General features: G+C 44.6%; 1 protein-coding gene across 1 annotated transcript in view; it reads left to right on the top strand.

Moving 5' to 3' along the window:
* The first annotated feature begins 6,135 nt into the window (after positions 1-6,135).
* The window catches only part of AATF (apoptosis antagonizing transcription factor), a 55,596-nt gene continuing 41,070 nt past the window's right edge, over positions 6,136-20,661 (top strand). The window contains exons 1-4 of the mRNA XM_056341630.1: positions 6,136-6,240; positions 8,621-8,809; positions 9,470-9,886; positions 10,528-10,665. Of these exons, the coding sequence (XP_056197605.1) occupies positions 6,156-6,240; positions 8,621-8,809; positions 9,470-9,886; positions 10,528-10,665 (829 nt within the window). The 5' untranslated portion in view covers positions 6,136-6,155. The remainder of the gene's footprint in view (positions 6,241-8,620; positions 8,810-9,469; positions 9,887-10,527; positions 10,666-20,661) is intronic.

Here is a 20,661-nt window from a genome sequence, read left to right as displayed (position 1 = left end):
GGCCATAGTCTGGGTTTTTTTTCCTGAGCAAGAATGTTGCATTTAAGCTTTGCATGTTCTTACAATATTAAACAGAAGCCTTTGCAGTCTCCCTTTCTGTTACTACTCCTAGTAGATAGATTCACATATATTAAGATTAAACAATTGATACATATCCTTAAATGCTGCTGAGGCTGTTGAGCTGGGAACAGGGAATTGCGATGCTGGAGCTGGTTCTGGAAGGTCTTTTCTTTGTGTCTGCTGTGGCACTGGGGTGTTCAGCATTCCTCATGCCATCAGAAAATCCACAAAGTTATACATGAAATTAACGGGACCCTTAAAAATATTTGTTTATTATAAATCCTTCTGGGATTGCTATCTTCTGCTTCTTTTTCAGTGGTATTTGTGGTGCTTTTAGCTATAGAGCATGGGGTCATGCTTAGAAAGAGGAGTTTGTTGTCTGGAGAGTTTTTCGTTCTTTAAATGCAGAATTGTGATGCAGACATTGAAGAGTAAACGCGGCCTTACGGTTAGCTGCCTTCAGATGGCTGGCTGTCCCTGGCGTTGCTGTAAGTGGAACAGTAAGGGTGCTACTCTGAGGGCAACTGATTCTCCTGCAGTGTTGTCACCCCTCATGTGTAGGATCACAGAATGATGCACGTAGCTGGTTTTGTTTTGCATATCACAGTCCAGTTCCCAGAGAATCCCCTTGGCCGCCTGCATGAGGCTCCTGGGGACCAGGGGCACAAGTGGTCGCTCCTGACTCTTCTGTTCCAGGCTGCCTTCAAATTCAGGAGCAGCTCTGCTTTGACGGCACTTGGTGCACTCTTTAGAGAGCGTTTTTGGCAAATGTAAGAATTAATTATTTTTTTCCCCCTGATTGGCTTTAATACAAGCTTGCTTCCTGCAGAATCCGAACCTTCCCAGAGGCTGACGGTCTCTCACGTGGTTTGGAATGAAATACTTAGCTCTGCTCATCGAGGAAGCCCAAGTTTGCAGGACAGGTCTAGCGTGATTTTGTTGAAAGGTCTCTACGGCGTGAGAATCGTCATGCAGCACAGACCGTAAACGTGAGCTGGAACATACCACCCCCCCACCCCCCACCCCAACTCCTAGAGAGCTGGAGCGAGCCGCGTGCCGAGGTTTGCGGGGAATTGCTGGGAGCGATGCTTACGGCAGGTGCTGCCTTGCGTGGTGCTGGTGCTCAGCATTTCAAGAACGGCTGGGTGCCCGCGTGGCTGTGTGCACGACAGTGCACACGGGGAGGGCTTGTCTTGTGGATGAAGAATAGATTATTTTTTGTCTTTGCCTATAAAAGGTTTTCTTCTAGTTTTTAAATTGTCTCTAGGTGGCCTTTAAAATTCTTATCTGCTGGAAGCATCTTTAGGCTGTGCATCTATTCAGACACATGATATTCATTATATGTTTTGATGTAAGAACCGTTAAGGGTTGGTTAAATCTTTAAAACAATTGTGGATTTTGAACGAGTGATGGGTTAGGGCTGCCAGAAATATTCAATTAAATAAAAACACAGGAGAAAAATAGTAATAAATATTTATAAGGAGAGTGGTTTTTTAGGTACATAATCAAAAATTCCTGTTACGTAATTTATTTAGTGGATAGGTTTAATGTATGCTTTTTGCTGCTGCTCCCCAAATTTTTCCTGTTCCTTTTTCTCTTTTTATCTGACAAATTGTGTTGCTGATTTAAAAAGAAAATCTTAAATGAAACAGCATGGCTGAAATGAAAAAAAAGGCTGGTTTGGAAAATTACATTTGCTAGCCAAAGTGTTGGAAAGATAAGCTCAGCTCCGGCTCATAGCTATTTTTGGACGGCATGCAGTCCTCTGTATATGGGTCAAATTCTGCCGTTGATAATGCAATTCAATTAAATTCAGCAGACGCGACTCTGGCGCGTGTAATTCCCGTGGATCTGTATGGGAATCCCGTCGCAGATCGGTGCCTGCAGCCCACCTCGTTCCTACTGCTCTGCTGGCCAAGGTAGGGACCCGGCGCCAGGTGCCGCTGAACACAGGTTACACGGAGGAGCAGGGAATTACTCGGTGGTGGTGTCTGAATGGCTTTACATTTCCAACACGTTTCTTTATTTATATATTTAAGTAAAGAAATGCTCTGAAAAATGGATTCGTATTAATAACCTGTAATTACACAGACACACAAAGACGATACGGTCTTTCACTGCCAAAGCTACCATCTAATCTGACAATTTCCTAAACGATGACAAGCTCCACAAATACACAGGAGCAAAAGAAGCTGAGTGCGAAAAATTAAAAGTGCGCTTTTTTTTTTTTTTTTTTTGTACTACAGGCTGTTGAAAATTCACTTGTTTACCTGTTCTGTGTTTAGGCTGTTATTTCCATTTTAGCAAACAAGCATGTAAAGAAAAAGTAAAATTAAGAAGGAAAATGCCAAAGCAATGATGTCAGTTAGTTTGATGGCTTCTGCTTATAGTTTATAAACAGGCAGAGGGTTTTACAGAATGTACCGCGATACATAGAAAGGCTTTCATGATCGTCTCAAATCAAAATGTATTGATATATTTTTTTGTACAAATATTCCCCTACATGATTATGAGTCCAGACCATGGCAGCATGGTTTGAGGGCATGTGAACTAGAAATTAAAACTGAGCCTGAGAGCCTGATTTAATTACCCTGCTAAGTGAAAGGCAAGAGAGAGAGAATAAAGAGCAAAGAAGAAGCCTCTGTTGGTGACATATTTTAACAATCCATTACTTCCGTATGCTGCATTTTCTGTTTGATGTTGGTGTATATGGACTGGCTCTCCTTATAAAAAAATTTGAATTAACAGCTCCTGCAGCTGTTTGAGTGCCCATCAGCAGTGCTGGGGCAACCTGAGCAAGCCCCAGCATGCGGGTCCCCCTTGCTCGTGCAGGGGAGGGGGCTGGCTGTGCAGGTCGGGGCGCAGCCTGCCTCTGCCCCTCACCCCTGTTCTGCGCCGATGCTGGCGATGGGTGCAGGACAGAAAAGAAACGGGTTTATAAGCTCTGCCAGAAGCCCTCGAGTTTCCAGCTGTACGTTTTTGAATTTTAATGCATTGCTGGATTTGGGATTTATACTGAACTGTTGTCCCGCTTGTCTCAGTGGGTGAAATCCTCATCGGCATGAGTGGCAAAAACGCAGTCGACCTCAAGAAGCCCTTTTTTTTGCACACTGAAGGACTAATGCGACTCACTGTGGTTTTTTTATTAATTATATTGGTTATGTTTTATTTAACCATCACTAAAAGCCTCTCTCCCTTTATTAGCAGGGCTATTTACTATTTGTTAGGTTAGAAAACATCCCTTTTTCACTCTGTAAGAATGCAGGGGCTTGAAAATGCAATTATGCGGGGAGGGGGCGGGGTGGTGTCTCAGCACTAGTTCTTTGGTTAGGTGAGCAGTTAGTTACTCCTAAGTAAATGTTAAGGTAAGCACTTGTTTCTGCTACTTAATTTTCTACAGATTTATTTCTTCAGGCTCCTCCTTTTGTTTATATTGGCATCTTTTACTCTGGAAACAAAATACCTACAAGCTCCAAGAAAAAAAAAGGAAAACTAGAAGCCAAGCCAGGAAAGACACACTGTACACATCTCCTGTTTTATAAGCTTTGTGTTTTTATAAAGCCATGCCTTAGTAAAAAAAATAAATAACAGCGCTTAATTTCACATTGCTGGAGCAATGGCAAACCCACATAATATATAATGCAGAACATTATAGCTGTCAATCAGACCGTGATAACATAAATACAAACTACAAAAATAAAGTTGAAATAGGATTGAAATACTTAACAGCATAAAATCCAAGGGTTGGTTTCCCATGAGAAGGTGCATTTTCAGTAAACATTGTTTTTTCTATAAATTGAACTGTATATTGTCTTCCCAGTACATGGTATCACACAGTTGGATTGGGAGAATTGTGGAGTGCGTGGGAAGTGGGGGAGATGTTGGGGTTTTTCTCCTGGTCCCTCTGTCGCTGGTGGGCCGCAGTGAGGGGCTGCTGGCGGCGATGGTAATTAATGATATTCCTCTGCCCTCTGTAGGAAAGCTGCCTGCACTGAACACTGCTGCGCCGCTGCCTGGCCCGCACCTCCCTGCCTTCTAATTAGAAATCATGTCCGGATTAATTTTTCTAGCATTTCAACAGCAGATGAGGAGTGGGGAAGAGCCTCGGCGTTGAGAAGAAGGGGGTGGGCGAGCTGCCTGTGGCGCGCATCCCCAGCCGGGCTCAGGCCGGCACCCAGCTCACGTTCACAGGTGGCTGCCGGCACACACCTGGGCACGGGGGGTGCAAAGCCCAGATCCTGGGGGGCAGGGTGACCCCTGGGGCGGTGCATGGGGGGTCTCAAGTGCAGACCCACCCCTGCAGCTCCGATTCGTGATGCTGCCTGGGGTCCTGGCTCCCCTGTCACAAACACGCGCCAGCCCCCATTGCTGTTCCCGCTGCCAGCCCCGACCGTGTGTTCCAGGGCCGCCTCGTCCGCTAAGGGCCAGGAGAAGCCGCCTGGCAGATCCCGGAGAACCTTCTGGTCACTGCTCCGACCCGGCCGCTGCTGCTCCCAACCCCCGGCTGGCAGAAGTGCCCCAGGAGCTTTGGGTGCTGGTATGGACTCATCCAGGTTGGTGTAATGCTGGCGTAGGATCCACCTGGTGTAACTAACCCTGGTGTAAGGATCCACCTGGTGTAACTAACCCTGGTGTAAAGATCCACCTGGTGTAACTAACCCTGCTGTAAGTATCCACCTGGTATAACTAACCCTGCTGTAAGGATCCACCTAGTGTAAGCAACCCTGGTGTAAAGATCCACCTGGTAAAACTAACTGTGGTGTAAAGATCCACCTGGTGTAACTAACCCTGCTGTAAGGATCCACCTGGTATAACTAACCCTGGCGTAGGATCCATCGGGTGTAACTAACCCTGCTGTAAGGATCCACCTGGTGTAAGTAACCCTGGTGTAAAGATCCACCTGGTAAAACTAACTATGGTGTAAAGATCCACCTGGTGTAACTAACCCTGCTGTAAGGATCCACCTGGTATAACTAACCCTGGCGTAGGATCCACTGGGTGTAACTAACCCTGCTGTAAGGATCCACCTGGTGTAAGTAACCCTGGTGTAAAGATCCACCTGGTAAAACTAACTATGGTGTAAAGATCCACCTGGTGTAACTAACCCTGCTGTAAGGATCCACCTGGTATAACTAACCCTGCTGTAAGGATCCACCAGGTGTAACTAACCCTGCTGTAAGGATCCACCTGGTGTAAGTAACCCTGGTGTAAAGATCCACCTGGCATGACTAACCCTGGTGTAAGGATCCACCTGGTGTAACTAACCCTGGCGTAGGATCCACTGGGTGTAACTAACCCTGCTGTAAGGATCCACCTGGTGTAAGTAACCCTGGTGTAAAGATCCACCTGGTAAAACTAACTATGGTGTAAAGATCCACCTGGTGTAACTAACCCTGCTGTAAGGATCCACCTGGTATAACTAACCCTGGCGTAGGATCCACCTGGTGTAACTAACCCTGCTGTAGGGATCCACCTGGTGTAAATATCCCCCTGGTATAACTAACTATGGTGTAAAGATCCACCTGGTGTAACTAACCCTAGTGCAACTAAGGCTGGTGTAAGGATCCACCTGGCATGACTAACCCTGGTGTAGGGATCCACCTGGTGTAACCAGTGTGCAAGGCCTGGGGCTCGCCGAAGCACCTGCCCTCCAGCAGGCGAGGGACCCAGCCTTCGGCCACCACACATTACCCTACGGGACAAGGAGTTCGTTAATTCAGTTATTAATTCAGTTCTGTGCAGCCAGTGGCGCTAAAAGAAGTGCAACGCTGACTTAAAAGAAATACTTGCAGTTTTCGGAACTATACAGCAGAGCGTTGCTGTTGCACCAGTACCAGGGCAGTATTGAGGCGGGTAATTTTATTTATCGCTGTTTTCCCTGGCTGGGCACCTCAGCCCCGAGGGCCGCCTGAGGCAAGGCGGCCCCTGGCGAAGCCCCGCGGCCCGCTGGGCCGGCTCCCCCCCAGCCACGGCGGCCCCGGGACCCCGGCCCCTGCGCTGCCGTCGGGCGGGCGGGCGCTAGGACCCGGCCCCGTCCCGCCTCTCCGCTCTGCCCCGGCCCCGCCCCTCCCTCTCGCCCGCCCTCCCGTGAGAAGATGGCGGCGCCCTTGGCGCAGCAGCTGCAGGAGCTGCTCGACCCCCGGCCCAGCCTGCGCGACCCCGAGGACGACGCGGAGGAAGGTGAGGGAGGTCTGGGAGGAGGCTTTAACGCCCGCGGCTGGCGGGGGCGGGCTGGGGCGGCCCGGGCGCCGCCAGGACCTGCCGCACGTGGTGCCGCGGCGGCGCTGGGCCCAGGCCCGGGGCCCCCTCAGCCCCTCGGCCTCCTCCATCGCTGTCAGCCGCGGGCGGGGGCCGCTCCCCCCGCTGCGCCCCCAGCCCCGGGCCGCCCCCGCCCGCCAGGAGCCCGGGAGTGGGGCTGCGGCGGGGCCAGGGTTCCCTCAGCGGTCGGCGCTCTCTTAGGGATCGGGGCTCCCTCGGGGGCCGGCGCTCCCTCAGGGGGCTCCCTCGGGGATCGGGGCTCTCTCAGGGGCTGGTGCCCCCTCAGCACCACGCAGGCTCCCAGCAGGCCAGGCTGTGCGGGGCCAGACCGGGGAGTGGATCCGGCTGGAAATTGCCAGGGAAAGAGCCATAAAGGCACAGCGCCGGGGCAGGAGTGCTTCCCCCGCTGGGGCGCGGCGCGTGGTGGCAGCCCCCTCGGCACACCCCATGCCCCGAGCAGGCCGCAGCGCACCGCACCTGTGTCCTTTGACACTTGCCAGTGAGCAGTTGTCAATTTACATTTTTAATCGACCTCGTTTTGCCTTAGTTGTGATTTTTGAGACGTTTCGTCCCGTTCCCCGTGACATGTAGGTGGCGGTGTCATCTTCGAGGTTTCCAGGCTGGTGCCTCGCCTCTTGAGATAGCCAGTTCACCGTCACATGCAGGCAGCGCCTGGCTTTAGGAGGTGCGAGGCACAAGTCGTGGTAAACGTTGTGCCAGCTACCCTGGTTCTGCTATACAAGCATGTATGAGAGCAGTAGTATCTTGCAAGCAACGTTTTAGTAACCCCTGAGGAAATTAGTGTAGTTAGCAAAGGCTTTTTCCCATTTTAGTAATCACAGTTTAGTTTCAGACTTCATACAGGGCGTAGATGTAGTGTTAGCAACATGGTGTAACAGTGGAGTTGGCAGTCCTGGGTTAACGGTGGGACTTGGTGATATTAAAGGTCTTTTCCAACCTAAATGATTCTGTGATTTTAGTGGTGCCAAGACTGAGAAGGCCAGAAGATCCGTCGAACGTCACAGGTCATTCTGCATCTGCCCCTCTTGCCTGGTCATTCCTTGGTGCTGAGCATCTCACCATCCTCCTGTACCTGGAGTGACAATATTTAGACCAGATCTTGTTGCTTTGGTTATGAGCAGGAGGTTTTTTTCCTTTCCCCCTGCTTCTGCTTCAAGTAAACACTGTATGTGAGGCATTAACATTTCCAAACACACATTAAAAGAGCACTTAGCGATGTTCAGCCAGTTGGATCACTCAATTGGTTGAACAAAGCTAACCCTGTAATTTTGCATACAGAGTGTCTTGCACATGAATGAAAATAGGGAGGGAGTACAGTATGATGTGTTTTCTTTGCTGGACTGTCCTATTCCTCTGTCTTGGAGAAGATGGGTATGAAAGAGATTAATAACCACAGTGAAATTAATTTATCTGTTTAGGCTTTCTAAAATGTTGACATATTTATATGGCTTGTATGTATAGCAAGAGGTCAAAGTGCATCTGAATTGCCTCTTTTAATCTGTAAGCGTGAAGTGAGTGAAGGCATTCCAGCTTCGTTGAGCCCTTCACCTGGAGGACTCTACTTCTCATGAGACCCTTGTGAATCCGTGGAAGGGCTTAGATAAGTCTAGGTTGTTTAGCACTTCATATGCGTTCTTTGAAATAAAGAGGAGTCAGGGAAGAAAGTGTAAATGTAGGCAATATTCATTAAAAAAAAAAAATCAGCAGGATTTTTTTGGCGTTTGTTAATAAACATCAATCTCTGCATTGTGGGTGAGCCCTGTGGTACCAAGTGTGTAGACAGAGCAGTCCAGAGCACTGAGAGGGGCGTTTAAATTGGTCCGTTAACATCTCCCTTTCTCCTGCAAAGATTAACCTGTCAGGTGGGAGAACACCTTTGGCTGCAGAGAGGTCACAAGATGTTTTCTGGAAAATACCCTTAGAGCTGTCTTATCTCTTCTGCTAAGTCTGAAGTGTTACTTTCCTCAGTGGTTCCTAGGCCGGGCTGGTGTTGATCTACACAAAACCCAGCTTTGAGGCTTTTTCTCTGCCTTTGATTCCCCAGCAACCTTTCCCTCTTTGCAGAAAATTAGTGTACTGGCTTTCCTTTGCCCAGCAGGAAAGAGCTTTGCTCCCTCTCAAAACCCAAAAATCAGACTTTCATGTGAGGCCGTGTTGCCCCCCAGCTCACCTGTTCGTTTGTAGCGCATGAGGAGTTTTCCGTGGCCCCTTCCTGCAGCGACTTGTAATTTGAAGCTCTCTTCAGTTTAGACACCCCTCCCTCTCTTTTTCTTCCCCACAGCTACAGTTGCTAAAGTGATTGACAAATTTGAGGATGAAACTGCAGATGACATTTTGCCTGTTGGTAACATACGAAAAAAAGTTTCAGCATCTCTCTTGGAAGCTGATAAAAGGTACAGTGGAAAGGCTACGTCTCGCAAAGCTTTGAGGGAAGAACTCTGGGGTGATGCTCTGTCTGAAGAAGGATCTGGTAAGAAATCTCATTTCTTTCCCCTTTTCAACAGACTAATCAAAATTCGATGTTGGCATGTTAACTGAGCTAGTGCTGTCTGTTGAACTGAGGCGACAAACTTAAGGTTCCCATTACAGGGCAATAAACAGATACAATGAAGTTGGACATCTTGAAGTGCCTTTCCAGAATTCAGGCTGTATTTTTTGGCCTGAGGGAAAGGGAAATCCTAAAGAGGAGGTCACTTCTATAAATTGAGGAAAGAGTGTGACTAAGTTTAAGGTGAGGTTCATGCACTGACTGGACATTGTGTGGAGGAAAAGAAACAGCTCCCATTTTTAAGCCAATATATCTTGGGGACTGCAAGTATATACAGATTCTTATATTAAAAATGCATATAGCAAATTCTGACCATGTTGTTTGCTTATCATGTCATTGTTTAGTGGGAAAGCTGAGCCATGGATCTACTAATCGTGGCTGCAGAAAATGTGAGCTGAGATCTTTTTGTGAATATGGCCTTGCATTTCCATTTTTTAGCCAAAACAAAGAGTAGCATCATACCCAAATAAAATGGAATTTGGAGCTCAAGTAGCCCAAACCATTAGCTATTGATGATGCATCCTACAAAAGTGGCACATTCTGCTGGTAAGCAAATAATTTTTTTTCCCTTTTAATTGTTAGCTGAAGAAGCATTAGATGAATGGTACAGCAGCAGCGAAGATTCAGAAGAGGATGACAGCTTAGGCACTAAAACAAAGGAGAAGCCCAGCAGTGCTGGCAGTGACCAGGAGGATGACTTGGAAGATGATGAGGAGACAGATCTGTCTGTCAAGGCTAAGGCATCGAAGTTAAGTTTCCAGAATATCACAGACTTTGAGAAGTTTACAGAGGGGATGGATGATACAGGAAGCAGTGAAGGGGAAGATGATGACGATTCCAGCATGGAAGAAGGAAGTGAGGAGGAGGAGTATGGGAGTGAAAACCACATTGATATAAAGGAAACCAAAGACAGTGAAGATGATGGGGGTGTGATGACATTCTCAAAAGGACAAGAGGATGAAGAAGTAGAAAAGGGAAAAGCTGTGAGGAACCAGCTAGGTTTGTGCATGTTTGCTTTGTGTTTTGACAAGACTTTCACCTTGCTGACACTATAGAAACTGGCCATGTTAGGAACCGCTTCACCATGTTAACATGCTGTTAGCATATTGCATGTGCATGCTACAGCAGCCCTAGTCATTTGCAAATGTTCTGCCAAATCTGCTGTGCAAGCTGATGTCACTGCTGCTGCAAAATCTCATGTTATGAAGTGCATTTATCCACTGGCTTAATTGAACCAGTACTGAATATATTTGTGGGATGGGGACATCCTACGCTAGTAGTGCTGTGCAATGATGCTGATACTGTTTCTGTTTCTTTTCAAAATATAATATTGAATGCAATTTCTTCCTATCTGTCCTATTAAACTATCAAACTTCCACTTGCAGAATGTCCTTTTAACAGTAAAACAAAGGGATGGATCAGAGAATTGCAGTCAGGACCATAGGGTGGGATGCTGCTTGGTCCAGAGACGTTTTCTGGTACCAATTCTGTGCTGGGTCAGCGCATGCAAAGAATTGCCCTAACCTGGAGTAATTTAGCTCAAAGGAGAGGGCCTGTGCTGTTAAGTCAGCAGCTCCTTCAGAAGGAGCAAATGCTTTGGCTTGCTGAATAATTGTTTTATTTTCTCTTTTGTTATGAAGCACTGTGGGATCAATTATTGGAAGGGAGAATCAAGATGCAGAAGGCACTCATGACAGTCAACCGGCTTCCACAGCCAGATACCTACCCAATCTTCAGAAAGGAAGGTGGACAAGAATTTGACAATGCCGTCGAGAACTGTAAGAATTCTTTAACCTTTCTACTTTGGTTAGACTGCTGTAGCCAGTATGTTTTGCCTGTGGGGGAAAGTGAGGGCTTTGGGTTGCATGTCTTTAGTATTAGCTGTTGGTTTGTATTGCCTTAAACATTAATTAGATACTGTGCAAACAGAAACCAAAAACTGTTTGCTACCCCAAAGAAAATGTCTCCTGTCACCCGTGTGCGTATATGCCTAGTTGATCTCTGCTGGTGGCCTGTCATCACTTACGTGTTGTTGGTTAGTCTCAGCTCAAGTCCTGCTGTGATTTCTAGCTTGCTTATCAAATTTGGTTTGTGCTCTATCTTAGAAATAATAGGTTTGGTTATTGCTGTTGGGTGCCGCGTTAGGATGCTTCTTTGTCCAGAGACACCTTGTGGTACCAATCTTGTGCTGGGTCAGTGAATACAAAGATTTGCCCTAACCAGGAGTAATGTAGCACAAAGGAGAGGGCCTGTGCTGTTTGATCAACAGCAAATATCTTTTCAGCTTGGAGCTGCTGCTTCTGTTTGTTTTTTTAGGATTACTATTAATGATACCAAACTGATGAAGTTTGTACTCGATTCTCCAATATGGCAAATACAGTGTGCATGCTCCACTTGATAAGTGCAAAGTAGTCAAAAACCCCATAAAAGTGTGTTGTGGGTCTATTTAATTTTTAGGATTGGACGCCTTTTTTTCTAGTCTTAAGGAAATCCACAGGGAGATAAATGTCTGGTATGTTATCCTTAGGAATAAATGCTAACTACTTCAGGTATCGGTTGGTGCCCATTCCTCCCTGACATGTTATTTTCTGTCAAAACCCAGACAGATGACAGTATTTACAGAGCACAGTTTGTTCTTTTTTCTGATCACACTGATCAGAAATTAATGAACTTCATAGGATATTCTTCCAGTGATTTGTGAATTATAAAGATAAGCTCAGTAGCATTTTAAAGCTTGCCAGGGTGGTTATCCCTTCCACTTCTATTTCTTCATTCCCAATCTTGAGATACTGTGGACTTCCCACAACGTTTGAGCCCCATAGGTGAGCACCCTGGGGAGCGTCACGAGAGGCTCCCTTATGGGAACCAGTTGGTAGGAAACACCATAGTGGTGCCTGCAGCCTTTCATGTTAAAGGCTGGAGGTGCGTTGGGGCCATCTGCCTGGCTGTGGTTGTATATCCACTCAGCCACACCGTGCCAGTCGGTACGTGCTGTAGCGATACCTGTGCGTGGAGAAATTTTGGCCTGGGCTGGCACAAGTCATCTTAAAACTGGGTTAGGAACTTCCACAATCATTGAACTTGACCCTGAATCTTGCCCCTACACCAAGTTTTGACTCGTCTTACAGCTTACGCCTGATTTGAACATGGCAGCTAATCAGCTTATCTGCAGTTAGAGCAGATGAGATAGTTTATATTTTAAAGTTAGCTCTGCTGCTTTAAATGAAATGATTAAAGAAAGAAAGGCAAACTCCCAACAATACTAAGCTGACCTTTCAGTGAAATACATGTTATTAATGTATTTAATGAGATGCATTACAAACTGCACTGAGCACCATGTTTCATTACAGGTCTAAAATGCAATATCATTAAAGACCTTTAACAGAAACAATGGTTGACATTTTGATATTTCCCATAAGCAAAATACATCCAAGAACATGGAGTATAATACTGTACACGGTACAGCAGAGAGGCTAATCTCTCAGTTGTCCAGAACACTAAAGGAAAATCCACTGTTAATAACTGCTCAGTGATTCCCTGCCCACCCTCTTCTCATAATCTGAACAGGAAAGTTGCCTTGGTACACTCTGATGTTTCTGGTAGCCTGGGTTCATGTTCTGTATTTCATCTGTAAAGACAGCAAGAAAATAAAGCTGGATGGACCTGTGCAAATTCAGCAGAGGAAGTGCTCGGACTGACAGACCAGAAAATAATGAATGTAGGAACATTCTTCTACTACTGCACTTGTTTAGTGTTCTGTGGCGCTTTCTAAGGGACGAAAGTTATATTCCTTCTTTTACTTATATATTTATATTTTAATTAAATCTGGAACTCTACATAAAGTAGGTTACAATAAATAGTAATTTTTTATAAGCTACGCTATTGTCCAGTGCAGCTACCTTTCACTGCCTTGCAAAGATGCTCTTTGCAGAAGTTACAAAGTGCCAAACATGAAATAAGGAGTAAACTTATATGTGAAGATCTTATGAAAGACTAGGGGGTGTAGCTGGTGTTACGTGGCAAGGACCCATTTCTCTCAGTTTGCTGTGTTGGGCGCTGTGAGAGGGACTCATGTCCAATCGACAGCTAGAGCTTTACCTGGTGGGCAGTCTGAGCTGTGTTACATTGTCACTCACAGAGCTTCTGCCTGGATAACAGGGCTGTGACCTGTTGGTTCAGGAGGTGAAACAAAGTCCTTTCTGAAAATATACATCATGATACATTTAAAGTTCTTTCATGAATTGATGCACCTCGATTTACAAGAAGGGGAAAAAAAATCTCACTTATTATAAATCACCTTCCAGTAAAAGTCTTAGTTTTTAGCTGATCAAGTGGTTTGGTGTAGTGGCTTCTATAAAAACAAATTTTTTTTTACTCGATTTTGAACAGTGATGTAATGGGCTGGGTGAACATTTGTGGACTCCTGAGTTCTCATCCCAGTTGCATTACCAGCTTATGGGTAGGATCCCATTCCTCAGGCTGGAAAAATTAGAAGAACTGTGCAGGAGAAAGTTTAAAAGATGAGTGGAAGAGAGGACTTCGTAAGTACTGAATCTTGAGATAATCGTGACATTGACACTGTTTTGGACTGGATGATACTCTTCTTTCAGGGAAGCCTCAGCACTTCTTTCCAAATCCAGAAAATACATTTGGCGTGCTTTCAGTCACCTTCATGGAGTACATGGAAATGATTTCGCGTTCAAGTTGCACGAAGCATTTGGTGCCAAAAGTCCTGACTCTGGGTGTACACTATAGCCAGCTGAAGGCAGGATGGCACGGACAGGTCTTGGCACCCAGGTCTCTCTGAGGCCCTGGACAAGTCCCTTGCATGTCTTTGAAAGCTGCCCCAAATGCTTTCAGTGACTTATCCCAAGTCCTTCCATTTCTCATGAAATTTCTGCTCTATGCTCACAGGAAGGAAGAATTTTTTGAAATGGAAAATGGTCCTTCGAGTATTTGCCTCTTTGGTATCTCCCACTTGTGACAACCCTTGATGCAGCCAGTGGTGGTAGGGAAATTCCCTGAGGGTTTGAGTATAATTGTGTTAAAGAGTAGACAGCAATGCTCAACAGAATTTGCAGTTTTAAAGCCAGATCTGAGTGAAAATGGTAAGGTCGTGCATGTTTTCCAAATTTTGAGATTGGAGGTTACAAAACCTCAAGTGTTTGATTTATTATTTTTGTAATCTTTTATGAAATAATTTTTAAAAAACAAATGATACAGTGTGCTTTGGACAGTCTTGGATTCCTGAGATCTCAGGTTCTGGTGGATGATTTACTGCAAAATTGCTTATAAATTGAAGTAGAAAATGTTTTGCAGACCTGGCAGCTTTCAGGCTTCACACCCATTTGTCACCCAGCATTTCCCTTTGTGTATAGAACAAGAATTAATTAGGCTGCACTGCAGGAAAAGTTTATGGCCATAATTTATATAGGATGAATTTCTGTTTAAAGAGACAGCATTGCTTTGTTTGCACTGTCTTACTTTTTCTTTCCTTTTTTTTTTTTTTAATCTTTAATTATATTCCAGATTTTTTTCTGTCACCCCTTTTTACATACAAATTGGAGACCGAACTGTGGTCATGGAGCTCATGTTTATTTCTGTTTTGCATCCATGGAGAAAGTCTGAATGGTTTTTAATACTGAAATCACAGTGGCTGTGCGCTGAATGCGGGAATGTGGTGCAAATGTTTAACGTTTAATGCACTGCACACGTGAACTCCCACAGCTTACGTGTCTGAGATGCTGCTGCCTGGAGTGGTCTGTTTCTCCAAGATACATTTGTATTCTCTTGCACCGTATCTTCCAGTCTAGTCCAGGGCTTGAGATGTTGCCTCTGTTTGGGGTCTTGCACGTTCAATTAATGTTTTTCATAATCAATGCAAGTCAGAATTTGCAATCTGCTCCTGATTTGCACATTAAAGAGACCCATTAATTAAAAATTCCAATCCCTGGCATGTTCCCGCAGGATCCTTGCATTATTTACATAGAAAAAGAGTGCAAGGTGCAAGTTTCTGTGCTGTGTCTCTGCACAGATTGCATGCCTGCCATTCATATTTCTGTGTATGTTTTCAAGGGGGAGGAAGGTTAGGAGTGGATTTCATGAAAATGTCACCAAAAATTACCTCAAGGGCAAGAAAGAGCCAAAGAAGAGGTGGAAGCAACATTAGTGAAGCCACATCCAATGTCAGGAATTAACAGTTCCTAGGTATGAGGCTTGTTATGTTAAATCTTGATACAGTGACAAAACCCTCACAGCTAACTGGGGGGCAGGGGGGCAGCAGGAGCTTTAAGAAATGGTATCTCTCAATCGAGAAAGGCTAGAAGCTATTGTTCTATGTGCCCTGGGTAGCTAGGCTTCCCGATACAGTCATGTAGCTCTGTTTCTGCTATTTTAATTACTTTCTCTTTATAATTCTGGTTAAAAATACTAAGCTGGGAATTTTTCAGTGACTAGTAATTTATGCTCCACAAAAAGAGCTGGGAAATCTAGCTTTTAAATAGTGTAATATGTTATTTTAAGTTTTTAGTTGGCAAGATGAGGAGTTAAAAACATAGGGGAACTCGGGTGAGGATCTTGCGGAAGGCAAGATGCTGGTGGAAATCGCAAGACTTTAGAGGGACGAGTAGTTGTATATGTTTTCATATGTATATGCTTTCACTTTCCAAGAGTTCAATAGGTCCCTGAAATGTACACTACTGGCTGAATTTTTGTGTGGTTGTGGTTTTTTGTTGGTTGGTTGGTTGTTTTTTTGCTTTGACTTAATCTGTCAGTGGATTAAGAGAAAATACTGGAATCCTGCATTTCTATTTTTCAGCATAAGCTCGAGATAAATTGTTATGGAGAAATGGAGAAAATGCTGGTTTTGGTAAAAGTAGATATGCAGGGTCTGTAAGAATGGATTTGCTTGCTGAAGGAACAGAAAGTGGGGACAACAAAAATTACCTGTTATTTACACTTTGTAGAGCTGTGGAGAAGTTATACAAAGGTTTGTGATCAATAAGAAAATAAACTTGAATAAAGTGAATCAAATAAAAAAAAAATCAAATTAAATGCTCCATGTGCTTGCAAGGCCATTATCCCCAAACCTGCTTGGATTATTAATGTTTTAATGGAGCAGCAGCAGTGAGCTCTGCCTAGCAGCGGCCTGAACTTTTCAGCACAGTGCCTTGTCTACTGCTAATAGATACAGAATTGTATACAGCTTTTTAAATTCTGCTGAAATTTGTGCATCTTTTCTTAACTGACAGTGATGTTTGAACTTTGATTTGTATTCCCTGTAGTCAGCTAGGTCTTATTTTCCTGATGACTGTGATGTTACCCTAGACGATTCATCCATGGACATCCTCTGTGGCTGCGAGCTAGTGGCATTGCATCCATGCATGGAACACAATACCAGTGTTCCTTGTGTCCAAGGAGGGTGCATTATCCAGAAAAAACATTGTCTCCCCCATTACAGAGCATTTCTGTGGTATCCCCTTTGAAATTCCTCCAGAAGAATTGTTGCATTGGGCTCACAAAAGAGATGAGCTTGTATTGGAGTCAGGGCGTTGAAGAGTGCTGCAGTTAGCACAGCAGGCTGATGAGCGATGCTGCAGCCCGTGACCTTGTTCGCTCTAGAAGCAGACTGCACCAGGGCCTGAGGACAGTAGAATAGTGCATTCTTGCCTCTTGGGAATAAGTTAAATGCAGTGATGGAGACCAGTATCCTACCAGCAGTGCTCCTTGCAGCCTGTATGGTGTTGCAGATAGCGTGTTTCTTTGTGGCCGCTCTAGGGGTGCAATTACACCTTGAAATAGGAAATGGCAGTTGCTGCCTGAACAGTGGTTCCCAGTCCTGCCCTTCCTTCTCCATACTGAGTGTGGACTGCAGAATGGTAGACCGCGTGCAACTTTTACATCCTTCAACATGTGTTTTAAATGGGGTGCTGTGAAGAAAATTTATTCAAAAGAAAGATGTGGAAAGATGAAACAAGGGAAACGAGTGTGAGCTATGTGGAAAGTTTGTAGGAAGCAATCCTTATATGAATAATCTTACCATAGCCAGTTTCTTCAGCTCAGAGTCAGTTGCTGGATAAATTGTATTACATATTGCTTAGTTATTAGTTACCCTTAAGGTGTTACGTGTCTGAGGTGCAGCTAGCTGGAGGTTGCTGTTTAATCCTGTTTTATTAAAAAGTAGAGCCAAAAGGAGCACTTCCAGAACTTTGCAGGACTTGCCTGGGACTGCACAAGGCTGGGCATTTGTTGTCTTCCGGGAGATGAAGGAGATGCTGACTTTTTTATTCCTGTAATGTGAGGTCCAGGCAAACACTTTTCCTGACCCAGAAAAGTCTGTTTCTGGGGGGGGAGATAGGTGCATTTGTAGCCAGAGTGCTGGCAAAGGACTATGCTTCCACCTGGAGCTGTGTGGACCTTTCTAGTAATTGCCTGAGTTGGGCTCTTGGTACGCCAGGTTGGTTAACTGCTCCCGTGACAAATATCTGTGGCTTGTGACTGAACAGCACATTTGTGGATGAGGCCTCTTAAGGATGTGATTAAGAATCCCACTTACATTCATTGCCAGCAGGAGACCTCCAAAGATGCCATGTGTTTTCTGGTTTTACATTCTTGCATATTAAACATTGCTGTATAAATGCTTAACACTTAGTATCTTTCTTTTCTTCTGAGTTGGTTCTGTAATATTTTGCTGAAAAGGGACTCAACACTGGGAGAGATTCTATTTAGTATCTCTTCAGTGTATGTTTGTTTGTTGGTTCTCAGTGTCTTTTTAATAGAGGATTTTTGCTGGGTTCTGTTCCTCTGATTCCTGGTCCTTAAAAAAAGTAGTAACTACCTTCTGTACAACATCCAGGTAAGTCATGTCGAAGAAGCTCATTAAGCATTGACTAACTTTGAATAAGATAAGCCTGCTTTAGGTACTGGAGAACCTGTTTACTTCTACGCATCCTCCTCTCCACTTGTGCAGCATGCTCTGTCTGATGGGCTCACCCTCTGCCTCGCTCCTTGGCTGCACCTGGTTGTCGTTTTACACATCTGGTAGGAGAAAAGCTGTCAGATGAAATGTGCTTTGTTGACACAGGCTCCGGATTTTTCGGAGAAGCCTGCAGGAATCGGCTGCCAATAATTCACTGATAATTTTGTTATCATCTGTATTTGTGGATTACTTTTAAAACTAAAATGCATCCATACGTACATCTGGAGATGATAATGCATTAGTACAGAGCAGGGTAGGTGTCACAGGGGAGTGGGGGAGGAACTGAGGCACAGGGAGATTACACAGTTTCCAGAGGCACAGAGCAGTTACAGGATTAATTGGTGCTAGGCAAGATCATGGACTTAAATATATTCTTGCTTTGAAGATTTTACTGGGAGCCTGCACAAATGTGTGACAGCAGAACTGAGTTTCAAGCCTGAGTGTAAATTATTGTGATCAGATCTAGCCCACTTAAAACTGGTAGTTCATTTTAATTGAATTGTATTAGTCTAGACACTTTATGAATACAAAAAACATCATGCTTGTCGATTCATGCAGGGTTGAATTTGATTTAAATGGATGTGGATGCAGGTGTCCCCAAATTTCACCTTTCCTCTCTGATCTAATGAAGAATCTATTCAACTCCTTTTGGGACTGAGCCAAAGCCTGTTGACATTAATGAAGACTTTTCTCTCAACTGAAATAAATGAATGAATTGGAGCCTTTTCTAGAAATTTTACTGTAATGATCCTGTGCCATTGAGAGCTTTTAGTAAAAACTGGGGTCAGTAAGGGTGATACACTCCTGGGCTCACGGTTGGCCGTTCTGCATATGTGCCAGCAAGTGAGATGGTAGAGATACAAAGTGAGACGCTTTAGACAAAGGCACAGGTCTTGGTTTTGGAGATCTGTTGTTGTTCGTGTGTGTTTGGTTTGGTAATGGGGGTGTGTGATGTTTTGTGCATGTGCAGAATTTGGGCTTTGCAAGGTCCCAGGAAAATGTTTTGTGACTTCTTGTTACTGTCTGTGAATTGTTCAGAAATTCTGTGTGGGAGGTAGTGGAGAAGTGCTGGATGTTTATTTCACGTATAGTTTGGGGCTTTTTTTTCCAGAAAAAAAAACCCTCTTGCCCTTCCTCACTGAGTGCCAAGTGTGGTATTTAGTCTTTTTTGAGCGGAATTTTTGTCTGCTTCTCTTGTACAGATGTGGTAAAAAGGAAATGCTCCCATTCTGTAGGTTGTCTCCATAGCCATACGTGTTGGACACTATTGGCGTTTGAGGTTTACTTTAAAGCTGTCATGAATTCTTGTGCAAGAAATGGTAGGAGAGTCCGTAGTTGTTGATCCCGTACAGCCAAACTCTGGACCATGGGATTACACCACACTTAAAGCACATCAAATAGGTTTGCCTACACTTGAGCTTCCCAGGATAATTAGTAGCTAATTAAATTGAGTTTAGCTAAATACTTGTGCATGTTAGCTTGTATACTCCACAAAAAAGATGCAGGGAAACAAAGGCTTGCAGAGCATCCAGACAAGCATGTGCAAATGTCAGCTAACTCGGATTAATTGGCAATTGGTTACCTTGAGATGGAAACTCGGTGCTTGTCATGATAAATATAATTAATGGCCTGGTATTATGTGGAGAGGTCAGTCTAGATGGGCTAATGTTCCATTCTGGCCTTAATATCTAGATAACTATGAAATTTCACATTTCCTCTTCCTTTCTCATTCTTGCATATGTACTTGGGGATTCCTGCCTCGCAGAGACGGGAATGCATGCTGTCAGCTTCTTTACATTTACAGTAATGTAAAACATCAGTTTTTATAAATCTCATTTTTACAAGCCCCATCCCCTCCCTGGTTTGGACTGATATCAGGAGATGATGGTTGAGGCAAATCAGTAGAGCATGAACTTCATGGAAGTGTTTCTCTTTCCCTTCTCAGCTTTCCCCCTCCCCCAGTCCCCACTAATAAAATCCTTGAATACCAAACCTTTTATTCTGTTGTTGCATCTAGTTATTTTCTTTACTTTTAGCAAACTCATCTGTGTCTGATCCTGTTGTCCTTACTGTCAAATGCAGTCATATTAGAGTGAAAGGGCTAAATTGAGTCTGTTCTGTAACTCTTTGGGAGTCAGTTGAACTGCTTGTGTGAAAGAGGTTTGCAGCATTGGCTCCTTTGTGCTGAAGGAATACAATTTTCCCCTCTGCAAAGGCTTTGCATCATTTGCATTCCAATGGAACCAGCAAATTGGGCCTTCGGTGTGGAGCAGACCTTTTTATTGCAATTGGCAGAAAAGTCGACCTTTTCCTACTGTCATTTGATAAAATTCCACAATCTTGGTGTTTTGGGAAGCGTGAAGGGAATGTTACTCCCATAATTCCCTAAAATGACCTGTACAGATTTACAAGTGCTTTGTGCTAGGATTCAGCTTAAGTGCGTGAGAAATGTGTATGTAACTATACCACCTCTAAAAAAAATCAGATCACTCTCTGCTGCCAGAGGGCTCTAGGCTGGCTGGTGTAGCTTCTGTCTGATGCTTATCAGTAGCCTTCTGCTTCTGTGCCATCTTGGGTTTGGGGCACCAGGATGTTCACTATCTGAAGATAGTGATAGTCCTGCCTGCACCATGTTGTTGCTCCTACGGTTAGTTATGCAGCGGGAATTACAGAAAAGCTGTTGTCCAAAGCCCTGTGTTTAAGATGCAATACCTGGAGGAATTCCCCCCGCCTTTTCCTGGCTGGTAATGTTGCTCTGCTGTTGGGAATATAGAGCAAGCTCCAAAAGTAATACTGA

Source organism: Falco biarmicus, chromosome 1 (genome assembly GCF_023638135.1).
Source record: "Falco biarmicus isolate bFalBia1 chromosome 1, bFalBia1.pri, whole genome shotgun sequence".
Classification (NCBI taxonomy): Eukaryota; Metazoa; Chordata; class Aves; order Falconiformes; family Falconidae; genus Falco; species Falco biarmicus.
The sequence above is the reverse complement of the archived record's forward strand: the minus strand, read 5'-3'. Positions and strand labels throughout refer to the sequence as shown.